General features: G+C 37.3%; 1 protein-coding gene and 1 non-coding gene across 2 annotated transcripts in view; one reads left to right on the forward strand and one right to left on the reverse strand.

Moving 5' to 3' along the window:
- LOC140229597 (uncharacterized) overlaps positions 1-15,045 on the reverse strand; it is a 31,546-nt gene extending 16,501 nt beyond the window's left edge. Inside the window, exons 1-6 of the mRNA XM_072309842.1 lie at positions 15,016-15,045; positions 10,590-10,761; positions 8,103-8,369; positions 2,369-2,550; positions 1,283-1,376; positions 369-677 (exon numbers count right to left, since the gene is read on the reverse strand). Coding sequence (XP_072165943.1) covers positions 369-677; positions 1,283-1,376; positions 2,369-2,550; positions 8,103-8,369; positions 10,590-10,761; positions 15,016-15,030 — 1,039 coding nt within the window. The 5' untranslated portion in view covers positions 15,031-15,045. The remainder of the gene's footprint in view (positions 1-368; positions 678-1,282; positions 1,377-2,368; positions 2,551-8,102; positions 8,370-10,589; positions 10,762-15,015) is intronic.
- A 2,355-nt stretch (positions 15,046-17,400) lies between these two features.
- On the forward strand, positions 17,401-17,473 carry Trnas-gcu (transfer RNA serine (anticodon GCU)). Its single transcript has one exon. It is a non-coding gene; the product is annotated as a tRNA-Ser (tRNA).

A 17,473-nucleotide genomic window follows, 5' to 3' on the forward strand; every position in this document is an offset into this window, starting at 1 on the left:
TTTTGTTTGTTTTGAGGTGCAGGGTCACATATACTATAAGGACTACGGCAACAATGCATGTGCATACTCACATACGTGTAAGATCATATTTTGTGTGTATATGAATTTTGATTATACATGCTAAAGATATGAGGTATGAGACGGACGTAGCTCTATATTTTTGCTCCCTTATGTCAATGATTATAACATCATCATATTATCATAATTATATAGGCAGCCTATCATAATTTATAAAAAGGGACTAGTATCATTGAGAGCTACGTCTGCCTCACTTCTCATTTCTTTCACTTGTAGGCCTACACTTTAACATAGGACGCTGCGCATGTTCAGGTCGGAATCAATTTCTCATGCTTTCATAGTCTGAGTACCTATATTAAAACGTCGAGAATTTTCCTGCCGTGCGACGTAAGGTTGTTGATTTTGTTGCCTCAGTTGTTGCTCTTGGAATGTATTTCCCGACGAAGCCGGCTGCCGCTCTCTATGCCCCGGCTGGCGCTGCTGTCCCCCTTGGAGCGGCGAATCCGTCCGTAGATTTACTGGGGCGGTCTCTTGGTATACCACGTGATAGAAGAGCACGGGAAATCCCCGAATCTCAGTGGATGGTGGTTCCACGATGATCTGTACTGAGGTCTGGGAAATGGCCCCCGTGCGCACGCGCAGTGGAGCTGATGGTGGCCCTGCCGAAAGGATTTTGCATTTATAACGGTGTTTCTTCTTCTTCTTTTTTTTTCATTTTCAGGATGAAGAGATTATAAAGATATTGGCATGATCGGAAATACCGCCTTTTTATGAACTACTTTGTGGCTAGCATAGATTTTCTTTCGCTCATGATTTTCGCGTTGGATTTCGTGTTTTCATCAACAATCCCTTCAATTTGCACGGAACATCAATACGGAATGATACAAACATCAAAGTGTGGCAATACAAAAAAGTTCTTACACGGCACGCATCCTGTCATGTTCGCAACGACCCTTTTATAATGTTGACGAAGAATGTTCTAGTTGCAACCCTACTCTTGAATTTCAATACTAAGTAACCGTTTCATCAACACGTCTTCCGTGAGATTCTGGTTTAACACCATTAATCCCGCACGTCAGCACTTGTATTACCATATAGGCAGTGGACTTAAATAATGATATTTTTTTAATGTTCATGTGCATGTAATTCAGTGTCTCTCAGCCTGCAATTATCATCTGCCACGTGCTGCATGATGTGTATGTAACTGAGAGTCATATCGGGAAGACAAGTTTGTTGTCTAGTAAATATGTGATAAGCGACTCACGTGCTCTTCTTAAAGTGATGGCGTGACTGCTCCTTCCAAGCTTGTTAGAGGCGTGGCAACGGTACGTCCCAAAGTCTGTGGCAAGTGGAGTTAGCTGCTCGCATTTGCAAATAAATGAATAAAGAAATAAATGTACTATGAATAGATAAATTAAATAATGATTAAATATACATATGCACATACATACACATAACAAAATAAATCAATAAACCAATAACAAAAAGACGAGTGTAAGTCAACCAAAGAAGTATTTTTACTGAAGTTGACTTCATCAATGATGGTACTCCGTCCATTTTTGCCAATGCTACTAAGTTTAGCCAATCATCTCCACCTGTAAATAAAATTGATCCAAACGTATAATTACAAATCACAAATCATAAATTTTGTATATAGGACATTAAGATGAACATGATGTTTTCTTTTCACTGGAGTGTTTCCCTATGTTGCTCAGAAAATTCAAGAGGATTGTAAGGGAGACAGAAACAAAACAAACAAAATCTGGCACAACTGAACAGTATCTCCTCAGACCCCCAGTGGAAATGAGACAGAAAAAAAACCCTGAGTGAAATAGGCCTGATTGGTGTCATCTTCAGCTGTTATCTCCTTCTTGTAAAGAGGGGTGTAATAAGCGGCTTGCTATTGTGTCATTGGCATTCATAAGAAAGGTGTGACATAATACAGGTATGTCATTGGTTGCCTGTCATTTCGTCCTTTTCAGTGGCAATCAGATTCAAATAAATCATTGACATATTATTACTATGGTCAAGGAAACAATTGCTAAGCTATAATTGTGATTGATTAATTGATTGAGTGATTGAGTGAGTTAGTGAGTGAATGAGTGATGATTAATTGATTGATTGATTGATTGATTGGTTAATTGATTGATTGATTGGTCGATTGAGAAGGACCTTTTTCTCCGAATTCGTATCAGAATCACTATGATTAACAGATTTTTAAAAGACAGGAATGTCTACAGACTCCGGAGTGATTCAAGTTTTTGCCTGTTTCTTTGTCTGTGTGTCTGTCTGTCTGCTTGTTGATTTATTAATTTTATATTTTGTTTGTTGTTTGTGGTTTGTTGTTTACCGACAGTGTGCTGATCCCATCCAAATACTTCCGCTTCGCCCGGCGGGTCACAGATCTTCCGTTCAGCGTCCAGGTAATAAAGGGAGGGGGAAAGCCGCTCCAAGCGCACGTCAAGTTGACGGCACGAGTCTGCAAGCCATATACCTGGCTGTCTGACAGTGTTGGGTTGAGGAACGGAGCATCTGCGTGGACAAGAACAAAGTGGCATGATGATAGAAAATAACGAATGAAGAAAACTTTGGACTCTTAGTGCGAATATAGAGCATGGATTACAAAAGAACATCTCGTCTTTATAAAGTTATTCAAGTATACACCAAACTTGCGTATAGTACACTCAAATCATTCAAATTAGATACACGAACATTACTACTACTATACCACTACTATTACTACTACTACTTCTACTACTACTACTACTAATAATAATAATAATAATAACAATGATAATAATAATAATGATAATTCGAGGGAATGAATTAGCTTCTGCCTATGCCATCTCGGGTCCATAAAGTTGCATAATCTAAACCTGTCTATCTAGGATGGCTGTCCTCAGTTCATTAACGCTATCAAGGCCCTACTTCTTCCTCATTTTGCGAGAGTATACTGTGGTAAGACTGACAATTGGTATTTTAATATCACCCCTTTTAAAAGAAACCCTTTCCCTTTATTAAACTTCATTTTCAAAGAATGGCAAGCATGAAATCCAATCTTCATCCCACACATATTGTGAGAAGGCAATATCTTAGATACTTTTATACATATGGATGGATGCATATTCAATTCAATTCAATTCAATTCAATTCAATTCAATTCAATTCAATAGTTTATTTAATTGAATTAAATAGTTTATGCAAAGATGCATACGACGAGTTACTGCTAGGTCCGAGTCCGGACAGGTTGTAAGAGTTTAATATAGCTTCTCTTCTAGCTACAATAATTAGGTTTGATATATTTTGTGTGAATAGGAATTGTTAGGGTGTGAGTGTATATTATGCATTTTTGCGAGTACATGTTTTATCAAATCCCTCAGATGCGTCGCCATGTAAATTATTATTACATAATCTCAAAAAAGAAATGTCATCCCTACGAAACAAAGCATAAGGATAAACTAGTATCACATATGTGCATAATAATGACCAAGAAGAGTCTCATAGTCCGGTGTAGGTAGCTAGATGTTTATTTGTGCGACTGCAGAAAACCAGTTCAAAGCTCAGTCAGGACTCGCTGGACCCGTGGGTAACAGGTCTGATATTGACCGTAAATGCAAGCTAAAAATAACGTTAACGTTATCCCCTCCCAAACCCCCAGAAAGGAGGAGAACTGCATAATGGGGTGGAAATGAGGAATCTGCCGGACATGCCCAAGGAAGATGGATATAGATTCTTTCCTATTCGTTTATTAGTCTGTGTAACGCGTTGTATAAACTAAATCTTCCATCAAATTGATTCATCCCTTGAAGGAAAAAACAGCATAAATATTTTTTTTTTTCAGGAGTATACTTATTAACATAGCTATGATAATTGCATGGCGTGCAGTGTCGGTATTACACGCACACTGAAAAAAAAAAACACAGTTTAAACTCCTCGATATGATTTACACTAATTTAGAGGCTTGAAACCATCTGAAATCCAGGCGATACCGATAATAATGTAGGTGCAGATCCAAAAAGAAAGAAAAAAAGAAAGAAAGAAAAACCGTATTCCTCATCATGAAGAATAAACCTTAATGCCAAATCATTTCAAATACAGTGTTGATATGTGTACAAATTGCCCCCTATAAAAAAACATATATGGTTATTATTTATTTATACATGTATAATATAGACATACATATTAAGATAGAACAAAAACTTCAATCAAGCAGACATAACTTAATGCAGCTCAATGAATAACTTTGCCCATATGTATTTCCCCCAGTGAGAGTATCTTCAAATGCATGTGTTGTCTTGGTTTTTTGCGATGAATCTACGTGAATGAGATAACACCTCTTGTGAAACAGATAAATTATATCTTATGTAACTCTTTATAATCTTTCGCTTATTAACATGTGCGTCAATAACGACAGTGTAATGGAGGTAGGCGCTTGATGGTTAACCCATAACTGTGTTGTTGTTTGTTTGTTTGTTTGTTTGTTTGTTTGTTTGTTTAAACGTATCCCGCAGTGGCACGTAATCATAGTCTTCCCGCATAAACAGAACTGATTACAACTGGCGTGACTTTTCAGATTTATGCTATAAAGCTATAGAAAACAATTGACCAATAGCTCCTGAGTCGACATTAAGAGAGGCGGAGGAGGAGGGGAGGGGGAGGGGGAGGGGGAAGGGCGGAGAAAATGCGGCTGTAGGCATACAATGGAATTATAAGCTGCAACTTCCTCCCATTCGGTTCAGCTCTTGGCTTTATCGAAGCAGTGTGACTTTGCGAAATGTCCACAATTTAAATATAGGCCTAGTGCACTGAGGAAATGTATTCCTTCTTCCATCACAAACATTTTACATCTCATGATCTGCCGTTGTTAGTTACATCTCCATTCTGTTAGTATGTATACTCGTTTATTCGCATTTTAATATTTCGGGATGTTTACGTAAATTCACTTTGTAACTACAATGTATACAAAAAACAGAAACTTTCGGGAATAGTGTGGTTTGTGTATCGTTTTGTTATGATTTGCGCTATTCATTTCAAACATGGCATAAGGTATAACATAGTACAATCTTTTGTCATTTGAGCAATATCCTCGTCTCATAATTATGTTTGTTTCAATTGTAGAATTATCAGAATTTATATAAATCGCTAAGAAAATAACTGATCCTTTAATTGACAGCCCGATTCAGAATAATAAAGCTATTCCCTGAAAGTGAAAGATTTGTGTATATTATCATAAAAAAACCTCCCTATTAATCAATTAAAACAATGAATGTAACCAGTTTCACATAGATTACAGTATACATCTTAACTTGCCATTCAGTGAGAGTATGATGGCAATTTCCCCTTCAATACTACCCCACGACATAATGACTTAAAGCACGCGCCTAGCATTATCTCGCAAAAAAGTCTGTGAAAAGTGAGAATGATGATTCAACAACAGCTATCGGATTCTTTGCCAAATTATCGGGTAGCTAGCCAAATAAGACTATTTCGTGGGAATTCTAACTTCAAATTCATTTGTAATTGATGACAAGAACGCTGTTTCACGGCGGCAGGTTTGACCCCCAATAACTTTTGCAGGCTTTGTCTATGATTTACAGAAGCTGCGGGTGAAAATATAAACCAAACTGATGGAAGATAACTCCTGTCACGATTAGCTTCCTCGTGAAATCAGACAGACTGGGTATAGTGTTGCACACTCGACAGGAAATGAACTGAAGAAGACCATTCAAACTATTTCGACCTCATGCTTGTTATCATGACTGTGAAACGTGACGGAATTCAATTCTTGTTAATAATGTTCACGAAGTTTAAGTGCTGAGAGACAGGCAAGGAATCAACGGAAGAGGCAGAGAGAGAAAAAAAGAGAGAGAGAGAGAAGGAGGGAGGGCGATAAAAGAACAAAATAATGAAGAAGAAGAAGAAGAAGAAGAAGAAGAAGAAGAAGAAACGAGAGAGGGTAAACAGCACCCCAATGGGGGTCAGAATCGACCGGAGTGCGCCTCTTTTTTTTTTTTTTTTCGTAACCAAGAGAGAGATTATCTCCTGAATATGTATTCGGCAGTTAGTTACGTGCTGCTTCGAATTGTCTGTGTGTGATCACACAGCGATACTGTGTGTTATGTGTATGTGTGTGTAGGTGTACGCGTGTGCAAATCGTGTGTGTACTGTATATAGCTGTCTGCACGCAGGTGGTTGCGTGCACCAACCGCGATCTGAACTTGAAGAACTAACAGTTGCCAAAGTCCTAGGCAACTGTTATTCAAATCAATTATGGGTGAAAATAAGGATTATTCATAGTCTAGCATAAATATTCAAAACAAACTGATTGCGATCCAAAACCCAATATCCAATACCCAATACCCAATACCCAATATCCAATACCTAATACCTAATACCCAATACCCAATACCCAATACCCAATACCCAATACCCAACACCCAACACCCAACACCCAACACCCAACACCCAACACCCAACACCCAACACCCAACACCCAACACCCAACACCCAACACCCAACACCCAACACCCAACACCCAACACCCAACACCCAATACCCAACACCCAACACCCAACACCCAACGCCCAACACCCAACGCCCAACACCCAAAACCCAACACCATGGTAAACCATGGAGCTATTTCCTTGGTAGAACTGATGATAGTATGCAAGAAAGTTGTCTAGATACATCAGAATTATAAGATCGCCTGGGCCCCGTTTTATCAAGCAAGAGCTATCGTTGATTTGAGAAATCAAAAAGAACTCCGCGGTTTGCTTAAAAAAAAAAAAAACCAACGATACAGTACACACAAAACAAAACAAAACAAACGTATACAACACAAAGCGCTCGCACAGGCACAGCTTGCATGGAGCGCAGCGGGCATGCGTGCACATTTGCCAACTGATACAATGCATGAGTAATAGAGGATATCTGCAGTGTACCTAAAGATGAAAGTCGTGCATGCATTGTTTTAAGCCTTTATCGTTTATGAGAGTAAAAATGACAAACAATGTCAAACTACGTAAACTTGTAACACGTTCTCATAATGTTTTCTTCGCATGTTAATAGCACTATACACACGTACACGCTGATCTAACAAAGTGGTCGATTGCCGGCATTTACTGGCTTGCTGGGCTGCCCGCGTTGTGTCCGCAAGGATAATGACATGGCAGCCTCACCATAAGAATGCATGAGTTGGGGCTCAAGGAAGCAGAACAAAAGAAAAAAGCATGCAAGATTCTACACTGGTGAACTTGTTAAGCAAGCGGTATTGTATTGGCATTATACATTGCTACATGCTTTATGAAATATGTGAGGCTCCTATGCCATCAACGTTGTTCATTATTGGTTTCTCTGCTGAAGAAAAACAATAAATTCAACAAGTCTATACATGGAGCTGTTGATTTATGTACTACATGATGTGAAATAAAAATTGAAAATTGTCTGGAATGCTTCTTTATCGGAGGAACCAACCGTATTAGGGGCTAGAAATAAAACTAGACGATACAGAAAATTAGCTGTTAGACCGACGTACGTTTGTGATAAGACTAGAAACTTTTACTTTAACTCACAGCAAACTTTTGTCGGTAAATTGCCGTACAACTGATTTTACCCATACGGTCTCTATTCATAGTTGATTTTGGATTTTAAATGATAAGTTATAATGTTGATTTTGCAAAGTTGTAGTTGATTCGGGGAGGAAGTTATACTCAGTAATTGATTTCATCAATTAGGTTCTATAGGTCTCTTGATAAAATGGATATAACATTATAGTTAATTGCAAGTTACCATTGATTGTATGGACTTATGATTGATTTAGGAGAGTTATCATTGATTTCCCGGGACTTAAAATCGATTATCAGTTTCGACGAAATGGTTAACGTTTGTGACAGAGTAAAGTCTATGAATTAGCATTTTGTTCGTATGTCTCTGCTACCACTTTATACTCAATTAAGTCTTGAATGTGATGGAATCTGATGGTAGCTAATAGTCAATAAAGCAATCTCTGAAATTATAAAATCAGTAGAATCCATCCCAGCGTGAACAGTGCGTGAATAAGTTTATTACGATGAATGATCACTTACGTCTCACGTTCACACCAAGCGATTTCGACGCCTTGCCCAGAGCGTTGGTGGCGTCACAGATATACGTGCCTCCCTGAGACACGCTTTGGATGGACAGATGCAGCTGCTGGCCATCCACTCTCCGACGGCCGCCAGGCAGAAGTTGACCCGGAAGTGCTCTCCGCCATGACACCCTGGGTTCTGGCTCGCCCGTGGCATTGCACTCCAGACTCACTGTGGAGCCGACATTCGTCGTGACTGTCTGTGTGATGAAGCTTATGGTGGGGGCTGCTCAGCGTCATCAATTCAGACACGTGAAAAAGAAAGACCAAAATATTTGTCAACCATTGCAATTGCCTGTTATCATAATCCAATTTCATTATAACTATGAAGGTAAAACACGTACTCTATCACTCACTGCCAATAACCCTTTTTTGTGACATTACATGCCACATTACATTTCTGCAATAATGTACAACTTATCAAAATTAGATACCAGTTATAACTTACAGATTACGATTTTTTTTCATATAAAAAGTTTTACATTTGATTTAAAATAAGATAATATTTGGGTCGTTGATATAGTCTTCTGAACAGCACAAACTTTTTTCCTCCTCCTCCTCCTCCTCCTCCTCCTCCTCCACCCAAACAAATATAGGTACAATCAAATTAAATAATCTGATGAAAACAACATTGTCCACCAAAAAGACATTTGTTGCTTTCTCAATAACTTATATCCAATATTCTCAGCTGTACTGAGTTTTGACCAACGGCAGTCTGTTGCATATCACTTTATACATCTCACACTTTTCGCTACCGTGCGGTGTTTTGTAACTTGCTCATATTCCATCTCTCAACGGATTGGTAAGTATCAAAGTATGTGATCTGATATTTCTATTTTTTTATATAATAACAATTCTCCTACAAATATTTTCTGAGTTGTAGTTCTAACCCTGCGGTAGGGCCTACCCGTGAACAGCAGCAACTTAACGCTATAGCTACCTAGCAGTAACACCAGCTACAAAATACAGACGGAGAAAAACATGTATAAAGAACAATGAATCAATTACATTTTGTGCGCATGCTCAATGCCACGTGATACGCTAGGTTGTGGATGAGTGGCCTCATTTGTGCAGATTAAATAGATCCTCGCGAAGGTTAATTAGTTCCCCATGATTAAATACGCCGTGAATAGTTAACCCAGCACCGAAGTCAAAACCGCAAATATTCACCTGGAAGCCGAATGGTTTTGGTTATAAATTTAGAAGCAGTGAAATTGATTGGCTTATGTGCAGTGGCTCTGAGAGGAATATCTCTATTCAAAGGAAATTTGTGTTTGAGGGAAACAATGAAAATGAAGCATCAAGATGATTACTACATGGGCATGAAATACGTTTGCAAGGTTTCTGAATGATATTTAGTATGCCTACGTCCTTCGGCCAAAATTTACAATGAACTGCTGTCATACCTTGTGTAACTATTCGAACAGCAAAGATAATTGGTAAGGAATAGACCGCTAGTGTATGACTAATGATCATCGCATAGCTCTGTTGCAGGGTTACTCGCCACGATGTGTTGATAGAATATCCGTTTTGTAAATCGGTGCCCAGCTTACATAAAGTGGACAGCATATGTCTACAGCTGCGTTTTGCTATGACGATGCTTGATAATCGATCAATTAGAAACTGTTGTAGGGAAAATTGAAGGCTTTAAACTGACTAATTCGTCTATGAACCAAGTAGATGGCATATTTACACATTGATTCCCCTTGTAACCATTTGATTAGGATTGAGTATTGACTATACGGTTCACATGACGGCCAGGCCATATTGATATTAATTTTCACATCTAGTAGTCAAACCGACCGAATGGAATAGACTGAAACGTTACACTAAACAGTAAAACCTTTCCCAGTTACATTATTAAGTGCATGTAACCGTCCCACACAATGTCTTGCGACTTTGTGCATTAACAATGAGTATAGTAGATTTATGTGTTTCGAAAGCCGGATCAGCGACCATGCAACATAAATCACAATATGCACATTTTGAAATTCGGAACAACAATCATTTTCAATTCGTTTTCAACATTTTCGGGATTATACGGTACCACACCGTCATCCCAATTAACATATTTATTGTAAGCCATTAGGGATAAGGGGTAGAAAGGAAAACTGGAAGCAGCTTCGTGTTCGACCTCCTTGATTTGTTTAATTGTATTGATGCTGTTCACTATCAGTTGCCAAACAGTTCAGCCTTGTGTATTGTCTTGGCAATCGTTCTGTATGGAAATTAAGATGAAACGCGTGCGGATGTTGTTACATTCAAAGATATCACGAAACTTGATGAAATTGTACACAATAGCCGTATTACTGTCGAATGTCTAAATCTACATGTCAATGAAATTGCTGATAATTAATGTAATTGCAAAGCGATGCCATACAGGGAATAAATCAAATCAAATCAAATCAAATCAAATCAAAATAACAAAACGTGTGTTTATACGCACCCCCTACTCTAAGCTGGGCGACCGCCTGCTTGGTGGCGGTCGATGTCTGGACCTGACATCGCCACACCCCGGCGTCCTCTACCTGCGCGTTGACTATTTCAAGGGTCACTTGACCCTTGACTGATGTGTCCATCGAATATCGATCTCTAGCCTCTGCCTTCTTCGTTTTGACCTGTGTAACAAGTGGACAGGGATGGGGATATTGGTCTTTTAGAGGGAAAATACATCCTTTGCTTTCTGGGAAACGGGAAAATCAGAGAAGTAGATCAAAGAAACTGTGTAAAAAAAGACAACTCAAACCCACTAACATAAGATATAAGCTTTTCAAAGTTTAAGAGAGTAAGACATATTGGTAACTATGTGTAACGTATAGGGGATGAGAAGCTCTCTATTTTTTTTTTTTATACAAAATTTCGGTAAGTTTCTCTTTTCTCAAATATTTGGGCACGGGCAGAATCAATCGTGTTCTAGAACTCCTACATCACGTAGAGTTGTCAAATGTTATTTGCTTGACAAATCATAACTGTGTGTGTGTGTGTGTGTGTGAGTGTGAGTGTGTGTGTGTGTGTGTCTGATTTCCCCCAAAACCTCTCACAGATCTACTTCTCTGATATTTCTATTTTCACATGGAGCAACATTTTATCATAATGGAATATCCTTTTGAATTGATTAGGTGGAAACAGGGAACCAAGCTCCTTCAAGGAACGAACGGCATGCTCTTATCATACGGATAATCTTAACGGACCATTACAGATTTGACGAGCAAGTTGAGAATGTGAGTCAATCCGTCATTTTATTAGTCCCGATGAAGAATAAAATACGTAAGGTGAAAAGGTGCCAAATACGTTGTACTCGGTGGAGGAAAAGTCGAATATATATAAGTATATATATATAAGCCAAACATATTTTGTTTAGATGACATCTCCCACGCAATCATCCGTTTTAAATTCAGTTCATTTTCATTAAACTGTTGCAGTCTAGAAGCCAAGTTTATATGTTTCGAAGAGGCGGGGGGGGGGGGTACTGAGGGGAAACGTTTGGAAAGTGTACATCATTGGGAAGTTTCTATGGCGACTGGAAATTTTTGAAACACTCGCTAAGGATTTCTACGTTCAGTTCTTCATCAGTTTTTCATAGCTGACGGGTTAAATCCCCCGTAAACATGACATAATTGCAAGCATAAGAATATGATGTACAACATGTTAACAGCGCTAGGCAAGAATTAAGCATGCTGGAAATATCGGAAAACTTGGCAACTTAGAAAAGCAAGATATAAAATACTAGGTCGAGGAATTAACCTTCTCAATTTGACTCTTTTTCAGAGATAAACCTTTGGAAGTGGATTTGTTTTGTATAAGTTGGCAGTGATTCCAATTTTTGGTTGAAACAGAGTCATCTTGGACACGTAAACCTGTCGAGAATCACTTAATGATATTCAGACGCTTTGAAAAAGCCACCATCTCGACAGAAAAATGCAGTAGATTTCTGGAAGAACGATTAATAGAAGCCTAAGCATCAGTACCTAAAATGCCCTTTTTCCCCTTCGAAGATTTTTTAGCACCAAACATCTATTTTAAGAAGCGCTCGTAATCTATCATCATCAAAAATACATCTGAGCAAGAAAAATAAAGCCGTGATCTGAAGCAGCTAACGTGGTGAAATCAAATCGCTACGCTCGGCGCATTGTGACGCTGGTGAACGAGTCACTGCGACTTCGTACTGATTACGAGCGATGGCTCACTTGTGCTTCATAATCGCGGATTTCCTGTTATCAAACTCTCCCGATACTCAACTGAAGAAGTAAAACGTAACAGGCAAATTAATGTTGGTTCTATTTCTATGAAAATGTCCAACTGTACAATCCACGTTGAGATGGTAGAACAGTGTGTTCTTTCTCGGATCATGAAGGTACTTTATTGAGTGTAGAAAACACCTGTTTATGGTCGACAGAAAATTATTGTACATCCAACATCCAAGTGCAAGATACCACATATATATATATATATATATATATATATATATACATAATCCATATATGGATATCTTGAAATAGACATTTAGTGGGAAGCCATATTTTGTCCGATGATACAAACAAATTGTAATGACATCAGTATCGACCGATTCTCAGATTGACGCAATAAACATTTTAATGTAGATTGTATAAAAAAAAAAGTATATGAAACTTGCCTATATCTATAAACTAATCATTCAATCAATGACAATAATTGTATGGTTTGTGGAAAAAGACCCTGCTTTAGATGTACCCAAACCAACCACCAATTAGAAAAAAAAAAGTCTTTGGAATCGTGCCGCAAAAATATACAACACTCTGTCCACGTGATGTCAAACAAAGTTCTTCTTTGGCTGAATTCGAATGTGCAATGGTTCATGAAATAATATAATATATAATACACTAAGCTATGATTTTAAGATAATCATTAATTATTCTTTTTTAATGCTGTTTGCTTTCGTTCTTAGTTTAACGTTTAAATGGTTCCAGTGCTTACCACATTTGTTTTCACATGGCTTGCTATTAACTTTCCTGACAGATTTTTTTTTTTTTTTACGCGTAATTGTTTTAAGTTAATGAAATTATTCTGATATGAATTTTATTATGGTTGGTGATTCTTATCTGTTAAAAAATAAACAATTAATTCGCACTATGTTCTACTTACTAATGGATGTATTTTTGATAATACTATGGCATTTTATTACTATTTTGCTCTTGCTTTATGTATATACTCTTTACAAGTTGTGCATTATACTATTTTGTTTTTTTGTCACTTCACGGATTCACTGAAGACCAGCCATAGACCGACTTGTGAGTGACTGTATCGAAATGTATTAAACACAAACACAAACTCATAACTTACAATGATATTTCTACAATACTTAAGAGATTCCCCACACTTCAGATTCAAATATAGAAATAATTGAGCATACTATCGTAATGATTTCATACTGTCATACTGCAAATGTGTACTAGAGATAAAAATGAAATAACTTTGTGCTTCAAACCCAGTAGTTTCGAATTATATTTCTGGTGAAACTCATGTTAATTTTTTCCCCTAATGTGGACAAGAAAAAGTGGCACGTAGAAAAATAAACATACACACACAATCCATTGTAAGAATGAATATTCTAGAAATTTGAAAGACTATCCAGTGTGCAATTCTTGTTTGATGACGATTGCTGACCTAAAACAAGCTAATGAAGTTAAAAAATCATAGGGTGTAAGACTCATAATCCTTTGTGTCCACCTCATTATTAATGCTACATTTGATATTTATACTTACTACATGTAATTAGACGAATTACTTTTTTTATTTCAAAGTTTGTTTCTTGAAATGACTTCAAGTAACATAGTCGAAAATGAATGTTCACAATCGATGTGAAAATCGCTCGCTTTAAAACGAAATTGACAGTGATGTTAAGTGCTTATCGAGCCCATCGCACTAATTTGAATGCACAAACTTGGAAATCCATGCCAAAACACGAAAGTAAATGCTCATATCAGAATTTGAACTTGTGACCACTAATTTGGGAGCCTAAAAACGAATATAAAAGCATTAAACATGAAATCGTTTGATCAAAGTCACTGCACCGCTTCAAACATACGAATTTGAATACAGATAAAATGAAAATAAATGACACTCTTGCAAAACTGGCCGGAAAAACATTTATCATATGCATATTACATGTGCGCACGCAAATACACACACACATTATATAAACAATCAGTATATTCTCACAAGGTAGTAAGTAAAATAATCTTTGGCATGGTAATTAGAATATTAAAATTGTTGCAAGTATCTCTCTGATTTTCTGCAGATTTACATTGAGTTTCAAATGCCTTATTGGATTTTTTTTCCCCTAATATAGGATCCAAACTGATATTCACAGCTCCCAATCAAAGTCATCGAATGACTTCACGAGTGAACACTCTTCCAGAGCCTGAGAGCAATGTCATGGCTAAATTTTCTCATTAGCATTCCGTGCTGGTCTATGACCAAGACTTGCTGTGTGACTTATCATGTATATACATTATATGAGGTCTTTAGTCACACTACAATCACACTCATAATGAGCTTGTGTGTGTGTGTGAGAGTGTGTGGATGTTTGTGCGTGTGCGTTTATAGGTAAGCCTTTGCAAGGTTAGGTACGAGTCGCCTGATAAGCAAAGAGCTTACCTACACGGACACAAATCTTTAAGGATCTTGTATAATCAGGAAACCTCATATTCGTCCTCCCCCCCCCCCAACACACACACACACACACAGACACACTCTGTCTCTTTCTCTCTCTCTCTCTCTCTCTCTCTTTCTCTCTCTGACCAAGAGTATTATAGGTCAGTTAATTATCAAGTATATTGTTTGATGATCTTTGAGTGTTCGTTCCGGAAGTGCGGTTACATAAAAAGACTTACCCCGCCCTCAACCATAGGAGCATCGTCGTGGTACCACGAGAAAGCAGACGGCTCGGCCACTGTCACTGTGTCGCGGCAGGAGAGGAGGACATCGGCCCCTATCGGCAACGCCTCGCTCGAGGGCGCTGTAGTCACGACGACTGTTCCATGTACTATGGGAAAAAGGTCAGAACAAAACCACTTAATTTAGTACAAAAAAATTGTTTTTAAATGGAATGCGAAGCTGTATGTTTCTGCAGGCGTTCTACAAGTATTACATAAAGAAGGAGAATAGTATAAGTCAGAACAACTTACCATTTAATTACATTTGTATTTCTTTATTTCATTCCAACATTTTTTCTTCAAATCGAATGCGATACAAAATGTTCTTACAATCATTCTACATACAAGTAAAACATAGAGAATGAAAAGCAACAACACAAGAATGAGAGGTAAAGGAAAATAAAGGAGAAAAAGAAAAAAAAGAACATATTATCTCAAGTACTTGTTTCGCTTTATCTAAATTGGTATCTATAGAGAGCACACACAACTCATACTTCCTCACGGTGTAGAAAATAATGTAGCTGGAAAAAAAGGAGAAAAATAAGTACTTGAAAAAGGATAAGAAGCTGTGAATTGATAGCAAAATCAAAGAATGGAGATGACATAATTTTCACACGCATGATCACGACTTATATCTATACAATAAATTCATTAGGTTAGAGAGTGACAAGATTCTTAGTACACGTTTTCTCAAAGTTAGTGGTCAAAACATAAGCAAAACACATATACGCACACTCAGACAAACATCCATCAGATATTGTAAGATATGTGATTTTATATTCAGAAGTCATTAATGACATTAGAAAGAGAATTCTCCCACCTTGAATTTCACTGCTTGTGCCAAGAGAGTGGGTACGGATAAATCACTAACGGTATACTGTTTACCATTTGGAGCAGTTTACATTTAAAAAGTGATCGAGATATCACATTTATTTTGATGCATATGTGTAGGTCAGTTGTATCACAAAACAGCCTCCATGTAAAAGTTTCGCAAATATAGATAGATATCACATTTCTTTTTCATTAAACCATAACTGTAGACGATTTATTCTATAGATAACCTTTTTATTATAACTATTATATTGTTCACATTATATATCTTCAACAATACTTAACATTAATTATACTGATTCAAATTTTTACATTGGTTGTTTCTATCCCTAACTCACATTTAAAAAGTATTTTGAAAGTATTTTATAGCTAGGTTTTTGTTTCATTTACAAAATAGTAAATAATTTAAATTTTCCCTTTCGGCTTCGAAGAAAGAAAGAAAAACAAACCAGTCCAAAGCATAATCAAGCTGAGATCAGAGGAAATAACAACTTTTTGGCCTGTAAATTACGTCATCTGCCTGTCCAATGCCAGCCAATGTTAGAAGATGCGATAGATAACAGCACACAGCAGAGACTTGGAATGAAATAGATATTTAACCTTTTAATGGTGCAAATAGAAAACTTTTATGGTACGCTATCTATCTCTTGGGTGTCAAGATTTGAAAGCGCCCTTTATCAAGTGTCTGTTAAATCCATATTTTAACTGTGTTTTTATCATAAAAAGGAAGCCTGAAGCAAGCACGCGCAAGTACTTGCGTTTCTTTAAAATCCTACTTCAACATACGTTAATGATGAAATTTAAAATTGCATTTCCTCCCTGAAATTTTTTTCTATTGAATAGTACCGTCATATATATTTCATCAAGATGCAGGTACACCATTGACTGTCTATTCGTATAAATCATAATTGTATATATATATATATATATATATATATATATATATATATACGTTGAGTATGTATCCGTCGGGAATACATAGTTTGTTAAGGATTGATGAAAAGTTCTCGATTTTTTAAACAAAATGTTAGTTTCTCTGCTTTCTCGTTCTCACCACAGCGTACGCATACGTGGCACATATACACTCAGCAAAAAAGAAAGTAAACACTTTTTCAAGATTATATTTCTCATAGACTTTTTGGCTACATATCAATGTATTATAAACCATATGAAAGGTAATTGGCTATCAACGTAGTAAGTCACTCAAAAGAGAAACTTTAATGAGTGAACACTTTTGTTTTTCTCTTCCAAGGCACAAGAGCAAAAATTGCAAAAATGAACGAGTTATTCAAATTCATGAAATTCTTCCGTCGAGATGTTTTCTTTGCAACTGATTGACAAATTGCCCTACATCGACGTAAATAAGCACTGAATTGATCAGTGTTTTAGTAGTAGCCATGATAAAAAATCATGGGCGTACATACTCGAGCAGGATTCGAACCTACGACCTCCTGATCACCGGACAGGCGTCATCTCCACTAGACCACCGACCAACACTTGCTGTCGGGCGAAAGCTCGGTGGTCTAGTGGAGATGACGCCTGTCCGCTGATCAGGAGGTCGTAGGTTCGAATCCTGCTCGAGTAT

Source organism: Diadema setosum, chromosome 6 (assembly GCF_964275005.1).
Source record: "Diadema setosum chromosome 6, eeDiaSeto1, whole genome shotgun sequence".
Lineage (NCBI taxonomy): Eukaryota > Metazoa > Echinodermata > Echinoidea > Diadematoida > Diadematidae > Diadema > Diadema setosum.